We start from the raw sequence: 16,228 nt of genomic DNA, 5'->3' as shown, positions 1-16,228 counted from the left end.
AACTGGAGAGACGGATTGTACTATAGTCAAATAGTAACAGAAAAAAACCAAAAAAACAGACTATACATTCACAGTCCCACTAACTGAATGTTGAAGAAACAGTATTTACATTTGGAAGGAAAAAAAAAAAAAGTAAAAAAGTACTTTTACGGTAACAAATTTAAAAAAAAAAAAAAAAAAGAAAAAAAAAGGTAATTGGTATGCCTATCAATATATCTACTGAATGCCTTGTTTTCAAAAAAATTACCCAAATTCCCCCTCCAATAGGAAGCTGATTTAAAAAAAAAAAAAAAAAAAAAAAAAAAAAAAAACTCTCAGATGGAGCTTTATGTTTTTGCATCCGAAGTCTTCATTTATTATTGATACAAAAGAAAATGAGTAATATGGAGTCTGCAAAGTGACAAACAAACACACAGACAGTTTGGTAATGTCTATTAAATATGCATTACAAATTTGTATACCATGTGAAATGTATTGAATCAAAAACATACACATTTTAAATCAAGGAGACTTAAAGAATAAAACTGTACATTAAATTAAATGAATGCACAAATAATCATCGAGATCTGCATTAGGCAACACTTCTAAATTTATCCTCCACAACACGCATTTAAAAAAAATAAATCTTAATTACCACACTGATGCATAGGAATGCATTTTTGCATGCCTAGTCCCTATTTGATGTTGCAATGGGTTTTGGCTCCATTCAGCTCAGGAACATTAATGTCAGGCATTGGTATCAGGCATTCAGACGAGCTGGCATTCAGCTCCATCCCAAAGGTGTTCATTCAGGTTGATTTCAATGCTCTGTGCAGGTCAATCAAGTTATGCAATTCCCCATCCGATTTCTTCACTGGCCACTTTTTGCGCATGTTTATACAGACCTATTAAAACAGGAAAGGGCCTTGCCTAAACAAAAAGTCTGAAGCATCTTTGTGTTTCCTCTCCATATTTTTGACCGCAAAAAAAAAAAAAAAAAACTGAAAAGTGCCGATTTTAAAGAGATGGCATCCTGTCTGTGTTGGCTCCACATCACATCCTAAAGCTCCTCAATATGGTCCATTTTACTCTCATTGTTTGTCTATGGCTGTGTGCTTTGCTTTTGGGTGCGGCTGGAATGACTGAATCACAAGTTTGTCCAGACATTTGGCCATGCACAGTAAACATTCTTGCATATTATCGAGTTTTGGCTGAGAACAAGTTCTTTCTGCGTTTCTGCATGGTGAGCGCTCCACGCGAAAAGGTATCACAGCGACGTCTGCGCCACGGCCTGTAACATAAGCAGCAGCTCCTGTCAAATAAATACAACTAAACCTCAAAGCCAGCATCGTGTCTGCGTGCAGTTTCTGAGCGCGGTGTGAGAACCACAACACAACAGCAACCAAAAACTGTTGCCCTGATCAGTGCCGCAAGATCGTTTACCTAGAAGTACGTCCAAGAAAGTCTCAGTGGGAATTTACAAAGTCAGTTGTTTCACATCATCTCTGAAATATTCATATCCCATCTGCAAACATTTCCCAGTGCCATATAATCCCTCTGAACCCAGAGTTTGCAGGGCATGTTAATTGTTTCCAATCACTCAGCTTTATAGCGCTCACAGTCGTCATCTCAGATGCATGAAGAAAAACACAAGAAGTTCAGTAGGTCAGAAAAAGTTCAATTCCTTAACATGAGAGTTTTTCCAGGAGGATTCGACTCGATTTTCCTCCTCCAAAAGAAATGGCCACTGTCGGAGACTAGCTGAATAGGACGCAGGAATTTCCTAATTGCTCATGTTGCTCAACTCGTCTGCAACCCAACAGGCCTTGCGGTGAGCTTTCGCAATTCCCCTACCAACACCCCTTATAATTAAAGCCAGACCCTTAAAAACAATTCCGAAAGAACTGTTGTAAATTAGAGAAAAGAGAGACACTAATTAGAATAAGGTCTTAAACTGAGGCAAAGAAAACGGGACCATTAAAATACTCAGAGCCACTCTTAACTGGTCCTTCAAAGCCCACCACCTGCTCTGAAAAACATAAAGAGCACTCCCACACGACAATAGACCACATTATGATAGACATTACAATGCTGTAGACGCAAAGCATGCTCGGCAGACCAATTCACACATCAAGGGGAAAAAAGAATTTAATGTCACTTAAAGCAAAAACCGTGACAGAAATACACAAGAATGCAAAACATTGCAGTGAACATGCAAAAAAACTAAAGACATTTTAACTGTGAAATGGACAAAGTTAAAGTACTTTCCTTCCTACCTTCCACTTGGAAATGTGTTACAATATGAAAGTTGGTCGCAATTTATGTGTCATGCTGACTTTTAATGTGCAGACAACTATATTTAAAAACAATAGTAAAACCAAGTACAGCATCAGGCAACAATCAGCCTAACACAGCAATGCTGTTTCACTCAATGGAAACATCTGTTTGTCGACCAATAGCAGACGCTAAATTATAATTCAAGCTTTTTTTAAAACCTGAACTGGAAATTACTTATTTTAATCTTAATGTTTAGATACCCTAATACGTAACAGAAGGGCAAAAAAATCTTTGCGAAAAATCTAAGCGGAGATCTAACAGGGTCCTTATTAGTTTTTGCTGTTAAAAAAAAAAAAAAAAAAAAAAAAAAAAAAAGTTTATGTGCCAGTTCCTTTTCAACTTACCCTACTGGTAGCCCAATGATTATGGTGGAAAACAGCTGTTCAACTTTTACTACTAGCCTACCAATAAGATTTAAACACCATCCTTGTAGAGCAAAGCAACGCTCACTTGGGGAAAGCATAAATTTAAGTTGCTGTTTTTTTTTTTAATCTCTTTCTGATGTTTTGGTTATTTTTGCAAGCATTCCTATCCATTAAGCTCTGCACATTTTAATGGCCCAATGAAAAACGAGTAATTTGGGATTCTAGCCCAACTCAATGCATCACCTGCGAAGAAACAAAAACATGTCAAAACGTACCAGTTCTAACAAGTCAACCTGGATCTTATACAATGCACCGAATTCCTGCACCTCGCTCGCACTGCAGGGCTCAAACTGAAACTTTGTTCAGATGTTTTGACAGGAAAGAGTGACAAAATAATTGCTGCCTATATTCGTAAATCCAACGTACTGAGGTAATCTTTGTCTAATAAACAAGCTTCTAAGCGTCAAGTTTAGGCGTCACTGCCTATTCAACTACCGAGCCTACAACTGTGTTAAACAATGCGTCTGGGCAGCAATTCATCCGAGAAAATGGCAAGGATTATACATGGCCCTTTGTTGTATACAATAGTGGATGTTTAGTTTTGCAAGCAGAGTTTGTCCTTTAGTTTGAGCAGAATAATATGCACTCATAAAGCACACGGGAAGTAAATATGATTCAGGACAAAAGGTACTTTTCTTTATTATTTAAACGGACTCGATACACAAAGGCTCAACTAAACATATAATCTAAATAAAGTATGTGTTCTATTGCTGTCAGAGGATTTTCCTTTGAGCTCCACCCAACACCTGATTGGTTCCCAGCAGAGGCAGAAACACGAGCCAGCAATAGAAAGGTCAAGCACATTTGTGACCATCAACATTCAATCCTTCCTTTCAAGAAAGAACGCTGTTAAAGTTACAAAAGTAGCACTTGTTCACAGCGTGTCTTTTTAAGGTGCTGCCAGCAGCCAGAGCCATGACCTTGCGGCCAAGAAATGACGCGAGTGTGCGATAATATTTAGCAATTTCTTACCCACAATGAGACTAGGGGAAAAAAAGCAGCGTGGGGGGAAAAAAACCCAACAAAAACAGAAAAGCAGCTCTGTATTATGCAGCAGCTTTTTCATCATATCTACTTCAAACAGCTGTGCGATGTGACGTACTGGCCGACTAACATTAATATCTGCACTGAAGAAAAGCTGCTCGTCACCTTTTCATTACACAAGAACAACGCTGCACATCAGTGGCTTCGTGTCCAAATTCAAGTTCCCACCATTTCAGATATTACACGGGGTGCTGTGATTTCACCTGACCTTTTCAGCATTTTTCTGACAAATTAGGACATGATGACAAACGCCTCAGGAGAAAAAAAATTAAAAAATTCCTTTGAACTATTGCTGCACAATTAAATCGAATTTCTAATAGCAATTACAATTACGGATGCCACAATTACACAGTCGTTCAAAGCGGCAATTAAGGGTTTTTATATTGTTTTAGTATAGCATTATAATACAATGCATGTTTTTACTTTTTTTTTTTTTAAAAGAAGAAACCAATCCGATGTATTGTTCACATTTGAGGAGTAATACTTTAGAAAAGCATTAGGTTTTTCAGTTGTTTAGATTCATTTCTTCAAGGGAATAATGAACAATTATGATTTGTCATAATAGTGCAGCCCTGCTGTGAATTATTACGATGGTTATTAAATACATTTCCATACAGGCGTATCAAATTTCTATAATAAATATCTAAATAATAAAGATATACCTAGTAGAATTGACCATGTGCTGGAAAACATTGTAACCACAGGAAATTTCTTTAAACTGCAGCTGCACTATAAATTTTAGTGTAACATAACCAAATTCAAGCCAAGATTGCTCAAAGTAAAAGTGGTTACTTAACCTAATACTGCACATTTAAAGAACCAAAAAAATTTAGTAAACTAAATGAATACAACGGTGTGCATTTGGTAAATGTTTGCCCCTGCTAGGCAAGCTAAAATAGCATGAGCGTCTTCAGCACTTTGTATCAGGCACTGTAACTGGAGTCAGTGATATGAGAGCAGGGCTGCAGTGCTGGCTTTCATTTCACATCCTTTGTTAGCTTTTCAGAGGCACGGCCTAATCCCAGGTCAGGTCACTGCTATCCTGTGTGGCCCTTCCCCCGACAAAAACTACCCCATCCTCATGCAGGCCGGCCTCGACACCACCCTCGCTGCCCTTTGGCCCATCCTTCAGACCCGTGAGCACATGCAGTCTCAGCAGCTTCAGTCGAGAGCACTAATTAATACTGCCAGTGACTCAATGTACAGTAAAATGCCATTATCAGCCTATAAAATGAGTTTTAGATACCAAATTATAAAAGAACTTCCAGCAAAGCAAGCATTAGGGCAAAGGTTTGAAAATCAAAGATGTAGGAAAACAAATAATAATAATTAAAAAAAAAGTATATAAACCAGTATAACATAACCCATCTGAACCATAACATAAGCTATCTGAGCCATAACTTATAACAAGTGCTTTTGTTTACATAATATATGTATATATAAACACACAAACACATTACATGTACATATACAAACATACAAATTATTTTGTAATTTTGCAATTAAACAATTACTTGTTTGACAGAACTACATGTATAATATAATAATGTATCATTACTTATTTTACAGCCACTTGGTATAGCGATGCCAAAAATAATGGAAATTTTAAATCTCAATAATGAAGTGATAAATTAAGCGAGCAATAAATGTGAATCAGTTCGCTTTTTCCGTTTTGTCTTTTAGCAAAGAGAGCCAAATTAAACAGCACAGACAAACTGTTGTTTTTCTAGGCCATGAGGTTCTGCGACACAGAAACTTGATCTTTTCAGCCTTCCAATCAGTTCAGTCTAATTACATTTATTAACATTTTCACCCCACTGACTTCATGCAGATGTTAAATCGAGGATGTTCCATTTCCCACTCTTGTTGTACAACGCTATCATCTAAAGGATCAGAAAAAAAAAATACCCTAAAAATCATCCGGACACTTAAAATAGGAAATAAAAATAAAGCTGCAAGCCGCCCTCCAGTGAGACCCCAGCGCTTCTCATAAAACACATTCACATGAGCATGTCTAACAGCCAGGGCAGTTTATTTCAAACGTGCGCAGCGCATAACCCATGTAGGATGAAGCAAATGGGGTCTACGCGCCAGGACACTAAACACTTTATGTTTAATTCAGAGGAAAGTCAAGGCTGCAGGACGTTTACACACATCCTCCCCCTCCTGCTCTGTTTCCATCAGTCCCTGCGCTCCTGCCATACCACTCAGGACGAGAGGGGGTAGGACTCCTGCATTTTACCATTCACCCTTTCAGCTGAGCTCCTCGCCTGTCACAGTAGATCACGATGAGGGACAGGTCTCATACTGTCTACTACAGCCCGCTCCTGGCCCACGCTGCAGGCGGACCACAGAGTAAGTTCCACTGCCGTGATACAAGCAGACAGCACCGAGGACTGCCACACATTAATTCGGCTCTCGTCGCATCCCGTTGCTAAATAAATGGCAACAATCGCTGGCTTAGCTCTTTCCCCCTCCCTGCACTTTATAGGAAGGCTCCTGTAACCTTGAAACCTCAACGCACGGAGCGGGAAAGGATAACACCTGGATGGCAAAGGCCATTTTTACAAGTGGTTTTCCCCCCTAAAAACACCCTTCAGGTTATAAATAAGGGTTTGTTCCCTTCCCGATTAAGGCAGCGCAGACATTTCTGGAGAAGCCATCAAAACGATGGTGTAATGTACAGCTTATTTCAGCCTTTTCCATTTAATGACAAAACACAGCACAACAGGAACGGCTCTGTATACCCACAAGCTTCTGCAACCAACGGACGGACAGTTCTTCAAAAATAGAAATATTCGCACAAAACCGAGCTGCCGTATGGGGTTTCAGAAAAAAAAAAAAAAAAAAAAAAAAAAAGGAGGGTGCTCAAATGGAATCAATAAAACAAACCCCAAAATCTAGAGGGGAGTGAACCATGTGGAGGCAGTCATTCCTATCTTGAGGCCAAACACCAGGGTCCTCTATTAAAAACAGCCCATAAACCAACAGCAGGGCTGCAACCCTGGGATCCTCTGATGCGCCATATGAAAATCGATCAATTGTACATTCCAAAAGGCGGCGCACTTCAAAGGCATATCAAGCGAAGATTTGCATTTTCCCATGATGCACGGGAACCTTGTTAAACGAGTGGGATGTGGAGTAGAAAGGCACTTTTCTTGCATTGCGTTTCAGCATGTTCAACAAACATTAACGTTCTCCTATTAGTGAGGCTGTTACAATTATTAAGGCTAGCATTACTGGTATAAGACAAGGGAGTAAAAAATAATGCTTTTTCAGTCTGAACAACAGACAGTCACTGATTCGAGGACATCGAGAAAGAAAAAGCCATCAACCAGAAAATGCAGGTCAAAGCAAACTTGGTGTATCATTCTCTGAGGTTCAGTAAGCCAAATAATCTTCAGATTAATATCCTTTTAAACTCTCTGAACATGTCAGCCATTAAGCAGACACTAAACATTACACAATTTTGTGTTCTCCTTTCCAGCAACAGAAAGACTGCATTAATTCTACCGTCCTTAAAATACAATATCACAGAAGATGAGTACATCCACCTAGATCCGTCTCCTTAATTACAATGACATATAAAATAATGTTGTAGAGATGCAGCAATTTATTATGCATAACAGCATATTCCTTGTCAGTGGTATGTTCAGTGTTAAATGTGAAGACCAGCAGATGGGCAGGTTATGTCCCTGTAAAACACTTCTGGATTCATGTTTCTCAAACCATCTCTTTAAGCTCTCAACATCCGCTGCCATTTCCTACCAGATGCCCAAAAACTCAGCCCTTTGGGTGATGATTCATATAATTTCTGCCATGTTTACAGATCTGTTTTTAAGTGCTGTGCTGTAAATATCAAGAGGTGCTCAAAACATATTTGAATCAGTTGATCTTGAGAAGAGAGTCAAATGAGGAGGTAAACCTAAGCAGTTGAAATGAGAAAGCCATTACCCAAAGTAAAACAAAAATCAGCATTAAATACAACATTTCGTAAACACACAAAAAAAATAACACTACATAAAAAGCAGACCCTAACCATATATATAATAAGTAATTAAAAAGAAAAAACCTTTTAAAACTATAATACATTTTTTTTTACTTGTTTTTAATAACATTATGATGATTTAAAGTTCATTAACAATGTGCGCAATGCATTTGTTGCCATTAATGGCAAATTATAGATATGTTCTGTGGGAGAAAAAAAAAGCACTTCCTATAGAAATACTCTGCAACCACTTTTCAGTAAAAGCCTTTCCATAACAGCAAAGCATTAAAGTTAAGGGACAGAATGTCACTTTGAAATCCAAGAATAACAGCCATCTGGTGAGTTGGATTCATGCGTGAAATTTTTGGAACGAGTGTTCAATGTTGTACATGTTAGCTTCACAAGCTGGTGCAAAAACTCCAAAAGGTACACCCACCCCTTTCCCAAAACAGAGCCTCGCTTACACTTCATTTAGCTTGCTCAAACATCCACTCTCCATCAGCTTAAGAGACAAACAATTTTACAAAGTAAATCAGTCATTTATTCACGGTTCTATCCTCTCCGCTCAACTGCTGCCGCTATTCTTTTTTTCTGGACAATTCTACAAAGCCTTACAGTATCAAACAGTGGCAAGTAATGCAGTACGGCGAACAGCTGGGTGAGTTCTGAATCTGTTGGGAAGCACGCATATGGCACAAACTGAGATTGCTTTCTTTCCACCCACCCCACATGTAAAAATCCATGTACATTCAAGACTCAAATTACACATTTTCATATACTCGACATGAAATTCCAGGAATGAAGTTTTGCTCACATGTCTCTCAAGTCTCTCACCATGTGACTTGGTTTAAATCCAACAAACCAGAAGCCACCCTCCCTTGTTATCTGGAGCTGAAACTGGGGTTCAAAAGCAGCCTTCCTTTACAACTTCAACATGTCCTTATACAAAGTGCTTGAAAATATAACACGGTGACCCGTAGTGAACGGTGATCAAATTCAAGCTAGAGTGCACTTCCATGCTGCTCTTAAGTCTTCCAAAAACTACATCTCTCCTGTTCAGTAACTAATGTATCCAGTCACAAAAACAACATATTCCATAGAATCTGGTGAACCAGCAAAACAAGAGCGAGAAATCTGTTTTCTCTTTCAAAGAGAGGAAATTTGGCTATTGAACAGTTATTATTGGAAAGAATGGAATGTTCAGGCAGTTCCCAGGAAACTGAGTCATTCCATAAACATATGATGTATCCGCCACTCATTACAGCTACGCATGAAGACCATATATAAAAAAGGAATTACATACAAACAAATACTCCATTGAGAAATCGGTGACCAATGCTGACCACTTGGAAGGAGTTTAAAATTTAAAATAAATGCATTTATGTAATGTCAAATAATAAATAAATTATATATACACACACACAAACTCTCTTTTTTAACAGAATTATGAAGGACACTGTGTGGTAGGTTAAAGCCACAAAAACTTTTTAGCAAACATACTGACAGATCAAAATAATAAAAGCAGATATTTGGACTCATGAGCAAAGAGTGCCACATGCCCTTTGAAGGTCTTGTTTCTATTGATTACTGTACCCCAGAAATTGCTAAAGATAAAGATAGACATGTATGCTCACACACACCAAAGCACATTTTTAATTCTTTAAAGAACTAGCCGATTCAAAGCTCCAGGCAATAATAATGAAACAATCATCTCTGAAAGGTAATCATCCAATAAGGGTAAGGTGCTATCAAATGCAATGACAATTTATTACAACACCCAAATCTTATCAGTATAAATCATCAAATAACACTGTGTAAAAATGTCATGGTAGTTGAAGGTTAGGGTGAGGGTGACTAAAACTAATACAAAGCTCTCTCTCTCTCTCAGGTAGATTAGAAATATGCATAGTACTGCTGAGATCTACACACCACTAAAAGTCAAATCTCCTTTCTTTAGAGATCTAAAGGCTCTCTTTGACATCTAGTACTACTCACTATATAAAATAGATTAACAATATAGCAGTGATATAAAACAGAATCGGATTTTAATATAGGTTACTACACTGGGGGAAAAAAAAATCTGATTTGTTTCACCACACAAACAATCCAAGCACTATTGTCATTCATGATAAACTTTGATGCAGATGTTGGTTTTATTCTACGTTTGTTACAAATCATTTGCATTGGGTCCAGCTCCAGGACACAACGCAGCTATGCTATAAAGCATCATTAACGCCGTTTGGCAGTCATTTGTTTAATGAAGACTTACATTTTAGATTTTCCAACAACTATTACAATAAACAACAACTACTGTATTAGTTTAGCAACGTAAGCTGCAACACATTCATTTCAATTATTGCACATGACAGAAAGCACCATTTCACAATAATTGACTGAGACAGTAATAGAACCTCAAATCTATTAGTTGCAGAAGCACATAATACACCAACAGCTCTTTCTCTAAACTCAATATCCTCACAATAAAGCTGTTTTTTGCAGTCTTTAGGACATCACGACGCAACGTTCTTATCAGCATCCAATTAAACGCAGCAAAAAAAATGTCCCCAATACCTATATGCAGAACAAACTAGTGGATTTTTCCCGAGAAGGGTCATTAAGTGTGACATTTTCAAGTTAAAAATAATTTGCGCAACACGTCATCTCGTAATGACCTCAAGATACAGATCTATATTTCTTAATAAAAACAACAACTGGGCCTACACAAGAAACATTATAACTAAAAGTCACAAAACCACAGAGCGTATGTTACTAATGAATCCAGCTATATGTATCTAAACAACATCACAACGTTTACAGGGAGGAAACATGTTTTCCTTTAATATGCAGGGCAAACCGTTAAAGAGTATTTCTAAACACAAGGGTCAGACACTGTGACAGGGAAGGCAATAGTTCACTGGGAAGAGCAATAATTGTAGTGTTTGCCCCAGTCTGAGAGGGGGGGAGGTGTGGTGGAAAACAAATGGGGCAATTTCAGTCACGAATCTATATTGTCGATTTTCATTGAATGCTGGTTAAAACGTTAGGTCTTTTACCCAAAAGACACCTCTCGTTTAACTCAAGCGGCTGAATAATTCAACTTGCGCCAACACGCATTACTTTCCACGTTTTTAGCATTTTTTTCTTTCGTGTCGTTTGCGAGCGAGGATACGGGTGCTTTGAGCGCCGATACTTGCGCTGCTTTTAAAAACAACTGTTCCCATAAATGTTTACGAGTAGCCTAACGTCTGAACGCCAATGTGAATGTTTGTGTTTATCTGTAACTGAAGGCGAGTGCCGTGTTTTGTGAACAGCATATATTAACACGTATTTAACAGGAGTATTCGCGCACGGCACCCGCACGAACTTAAACAGAAGAATTAAATCGCCATTAACACTATTAAACATCATTAATTCCGCCCCATGTTTCCGTAAAGCATTACCGAGCGCTATATAACGTGAAAATCTGAATCGTGAACAAAACGCTAAAAAGTTTTTTTTTTTTTTTAAAGTGACTCGTGTTTTTATGCTTTCATTTTTTATGCTTTTGCTGAAACGACGACAAATAAACCAAACTGCACTTACTGTGGTGAGAATGTAGGTTCATGGCCGATGAAAGAAATTTTCCAGTGTGTAGAGCCGCCGGGTGCCCCGCGCCCAGATGACCGGGAGACGGTGGCATTCTGCCGGCCGCAGCCGCCGCGCCGAGCCGGTGTGACTCCATGGGCAGCCCCGAGAGAAGGGGCGGCGGTACGTGAACGGATCTGGGGGGTCCGAAGTCTCGGCCATCCATCATCCACAATGACCCAACTTGATCAAAGAAACAGTCCGATCGGGTAAATCCGAATAAGCCAGTCTTAATGGCTATAATGTCCCTAGACTCCTAGGCAAATCAGTGTCCTTATCCGGCATTCTGCCGACCTACAGAAACAAAACAGAAGAAGAAATAGTCTCGAAAGATGCGGACCACCACTGAAATGAATCCAAAATTACACGGAGATGAAGACGAGCAGTGCTGTCATATAATGACGCAGTTTTAATCTCAACTAGATCACTGGAAAAAGAGAGTAATCTTCTCAAGCGCGAGCGCCGAGGATGCGAGCGGACATCAAAACGCGTAATATCACTCGCGAAAAGTCCGTTTTAGGATAAACAGACGGTAAAGCCTCTCGTAATCTGCTCGCGGGCAGCATACTGGGCGAAAATCCAGCCGTTCGGTGGAGACTTGTCCGATCATTCGCGCAAAGTGACCTATAGGTCCACTGAAACGGATCGCAAACGCAATTATTATCGCTCGTGTATTTGTGCGATTCTACGTGAACGGTCAACGTTAAAGGCGCGCGTGCTAAAAACACGCGGCGCGCGCGGTGTAGTAAAAAATAATAATAATAATCGTGCAAAACGGACGAACGTAACCACCACCGGCGAAGGTCTCCGTCGATTTTGGTGATCTAAACCTGTTAATGATTGCTATTTTCTTTTCCTTGCTTCTTGCAGGCTACCTTTTAACGGACTGTATTATTGACCTCTGCCGAAACGTTTGTCTGCAAACAAACCAGGTTTATCTACTCCATCTACTTCAAATAGGCTACAAGGCACAACACATTTAGGTCTGTTTTAATATCTAGATAAGTGCATCGTTGCGGTAGCACCCCCATTAAACTAATAACTAGTTTTACATGCACATTGAAGCAATTTTGTTCGTGTAATACCTCGCTGAACAGTTTGTCACCGGAGCCTTTTCGTTACATGAGGCGTTATTAACTAAAAAAAATACGCGGCTGATATTACAGGACTATGATTTGATGAGGCGGCTCCACTTCTTCCTTTTCAAACACAACATTGCGTATTACTTTAGCCGTTTTTTATCACGCAAATTTGCACCGCATCCAAACGGCTGACCTTTTTTCGCGCTGCAACTTTTAGCAGCTTGAACGTCGCCGCAAACGTCTAGATTAAGTTATAAAGCACTCGCGAAAACGAGGACGAATCAAAGTTTGGACGCGCGCGTGTTACACAGCCGCGCTTCACGATGGCAACACCGAGGCGATCGGCGGCCACGTTTCAAACTTTCCCGTTTCCATTTCCAGCAGCAAAAACTTTTCCGCCCAAACGACAATCTTTCGCAAACACTTCCCGGGGAGCAGCGGGTAAACAAGCGGCGTTACTAAAGCTCGCAAGCCGAACTATCCCCCGCCTTTTCACCGCGTAAACACAGTGTTATTTTGTTTAAAAGTGCCTCCGATTTTGCTTCGAAAACGTGTTACTGTGTAACGGATCGTGTGCGCAATGATAGCTGGCGACGTCTTACTTGAAATGGCGACTCAGTTTATAAAATCCAGTTTCCTCGCAAAATCCGTGAGACGTGTGGTGGAAAATTTCTTAGACTCCATTTACAAACCATCCGTAGTTACGCAGAGCGAAAGCGCATACGGGGGGGAAGGCCCTGCGCTCAAACCACTGTAGCTCTCGGTAAACTCTTCTGCAATGAAACAAGCATTGTTTAACAAGCTCCGCCTCCGCGAATCTCACGCGACGCGTTCCGCAGCGCAGCGTTTGATTGGTCCGCGGAGGTGTCTATCAACTCCGTGTAAACACTTTGGCTCCTCGCCAGCTCTATAAAACCAATTATGGAACAAGGAGGCTGAACTGTTTCAAGCTGCCCTTCCTTCAAGACTTGAATGATCAAAACAAGCGAAGAATTTTTGGAGGGCAGTTTCAAGGCCGCTCAAACTCGGCTCATTAAAAAGACGGACGCGGACCTGGTTATAACTCAATGAACGCGCGCTGCATCGGTCCGCTTTCTAAAGCGTTCGTGCTACGAGTTCCTTTGTAGATCAGACCGTTTTCGGAGTTGAGTCCGAGGACCGCAAGGGGGCTATCGGCGTTCGCGAAAAATTTGGGGGCCACCGAAGTTACGACTTATTGGGGCTGTTTAACGGATAGGGATATAAGACTAAGCCAGGACGAGGCCTTTGCTAAATTAGTCTATTTTAGCACAGCTCTAACATTTATATTAATCTAGAACTAGTCTTAAACCCTGTTCCTCCGATATGTTTAATGCTTGACCTTTTATTATCTGATATCATTACACTTCCATCCTGTTTGTCTTCATTTCGAGATAACTATTTTATTTTACCGACAGGCGTAGCTTTTAGATCAATAAGTGGCATGCGTTTAAGAATATAATTAAATGCATTTATATATTTTGCAATTGAATGTGTTCAGTAAAAATATTAAAAAGAAATTATTATATGCTGTTTATAATAGCACTACTATATTTTTACACACAGTATAAAATGTTTTTTTTTTTTTTAATGCAAAGCACCCATTTGGCGGTCCCTGTCTTACATTAAAAAACCCGTCTTTATTTTTAAAGTGAAGTTGAACACATGAGAGATTCTCTGATACACTTTACCGAAGGCTTGTTATTTCTTAATGCATTTTATCATCAATCAGTCGTAACGTTGTGCGTGCGTTTATTTGTTGAAAATTGGGAAATTTCCCATGTCAGCGACCCTTTTAAAACTGTAACAACCACAAGGGAATACAAAGAAGCTGCAAAACTGACTTGGAGTTTGAACAGACAAAATCACAGCCTGTGAGACAAGCTCAGGCAAGAAATATCAAAGTATATTGTTCCAGTTTTCCGAATCACACGTTCACTTTCATTGTCAGTCGCTGAAGCATGACATCGCGATTTCGTGTGAACTTGAACTACAAACTCTAGGCGATCAATCGATCGGTTCACGAGACTTTTCCACATTGGGGGAGAGAAAAAAAAAGATGATTAGAAAAAAAAACTGGCGCGGTTTCTAACCGCCCCTGTCGTGCGCCTCTCCAGTGAGGCGGTTTCAAGGCGTCCTCACGAAGGCAGTGGAAACGGGTCACACGGGAGGATAAGACCTACGTGTATTGTCAGGTTTGAAAGAGCATACCTCAATTGCAACTCCTACTGAAATGACAACGCTTTCGGGAAAACACCGCGCCTCGGGACCGGCCGGTTTCTGGCGGGAACAATAGCGCTGATTTGCCGTGGAAAGCGCTCGCCTCGAGACGTTGCGTCGGTGCGGCTCTACAGCTTCACTTTGGCTCCTGCTAACGCGCGTGTTATTAACGGCCAGCGGATATTTTTAACTGTACAAAATACCGATTGTCTTTCGGATGCCGGTTAACGTACAGCCGTGCGTCTTACCTAATTCATAAAAAAACCAGCATGGATTGTTGATTTGGGATCCTTGCTAGCGTCCATTGTTCACGATGACCCACCGTCTCGATGGTTAAGGTGGGTGTTTCATGCGTGTCGTGAAAATACATATTTGACATGAACCACTTGACGTGTTTTTTACGATTCTGTGTGTTAGCATGATTGTTTGAGTGCTCTGCCGCACAGTCCGTAAGAAAGCTGGACTGAAAATACAGTGAATCTTGGTTGTTTATTAAGGAAATTAATATAACTGTAAAATATAGAATTGTTACATATTGAGAAGTCAAACGTTGCTTATTTATTTTTTCAAGTATATTGTACAATATAATATGTAGTTCAATGGAAAATATGACTTGAATGAATGGGTCCTTCGTGAGGCTTTTATTTTATTTTCCCTGTGATTACAATATGCAGATATTTTATGTTATTTGTATTTATTTAAACATTATCTTACATGCCTTACAGTTGCCTAAAAGCAATGAGCAATGTATTCAAACATATAGGTAATAAAATAAATGAAAAAGGAAAAAATAAATGTCTGGTGTATTGGATGTACACTTTTCATTTTTAATTTTTAAAAATAAAATGCTACAACTTTAAATCTTGCACATTGAGCCAAACAATTTACAACATGTTAGAATCTTGTGAATGCCAGAAAAATCTATATAAAGTAAAGATGGTTTGAGATTAGTGCTAGTTGCATTGTTAATAATCTAATAAGTCATGAATTGGTGCGCTGAAATGAGTAAAAGGTTAAACAAGAAGTTTACACAATTCTCACGTAAAACATGAGCTGTAATGCACGGCTTGACATAAAGAATTTTGAGCCATGCAAAGCCTCGTTTATACAAACCAGAAGGGAACTAAATAATTTAATAAACAAAGTACAGAAGTAAAACCCACACATTTTGCATGGTGTGCCTAACAGGCTTTTTCCTGAAATGTGGAAATAAAAGCAACCTAATGCCCTCCAAGAATTTGCAAGTCACACTGGCTTGTACATCCTTTGTACACGTGAGATGTTTATAATTATAATGTAAATGCCTACAAAATTCATGATTAAAACACTGAAACTGAATCAACACTGACAGTAATTGCCAAGCCAGAGATTCATTAGCTTGTGCCTTTTTACGGTTTCACAAGCCTATATATATATATATATATATATATATATATATATATATATGATTTAATAATGTTTCATTATATATATATTAAAAGTTTGCCTATATATATATATATATATATATA

General features: G+C 39.2%; 1 protein-coding gene across 1 annotated transcript in view; it reads right to left on the bottom strand.

The window, feature by feature from the left end:
- tnrc18 (trinucleotide repeat containing 18) overlaps positions 1–13,247 on the bottom strand; it is a 58,358-nt gene extending 45,111 nt beyond the window's left edge. The window contains 2 exon segments of the mRNA XM_043235658.1: positions 11,356–11,691; positions 13,082–13,247. Coding sequence (XP_043091593.1) covers positions 11,356–11,566 — 211 coding nt within the window. The 5' untranslated portion in view covers positions 11,567–11,691; positions 13,082–13,247.
- Between the last annotated feature and the right edge of the window lie 2,981 nt (positions 13,248–16,228).

The sequence above is a fragment of the Puntigrus tetrazona genome, chromosome 3 (assembly GCF_018831695.1).
Source record: "Puntigrus tetrazona isolate hp1 chromosome 3, ASM1883169v1, whole genome shotgun sequence".
Taxonomy (NCBI): Eukaryota; Metazoa; Chordata; class Actinopteri; order Cypriniformes; family Cyprinidae; genus Puntigrus; species Puntigrus tetrazona.
This window is presented reverse-complemented; position numbering and strand designations above follow the sequence as displayed.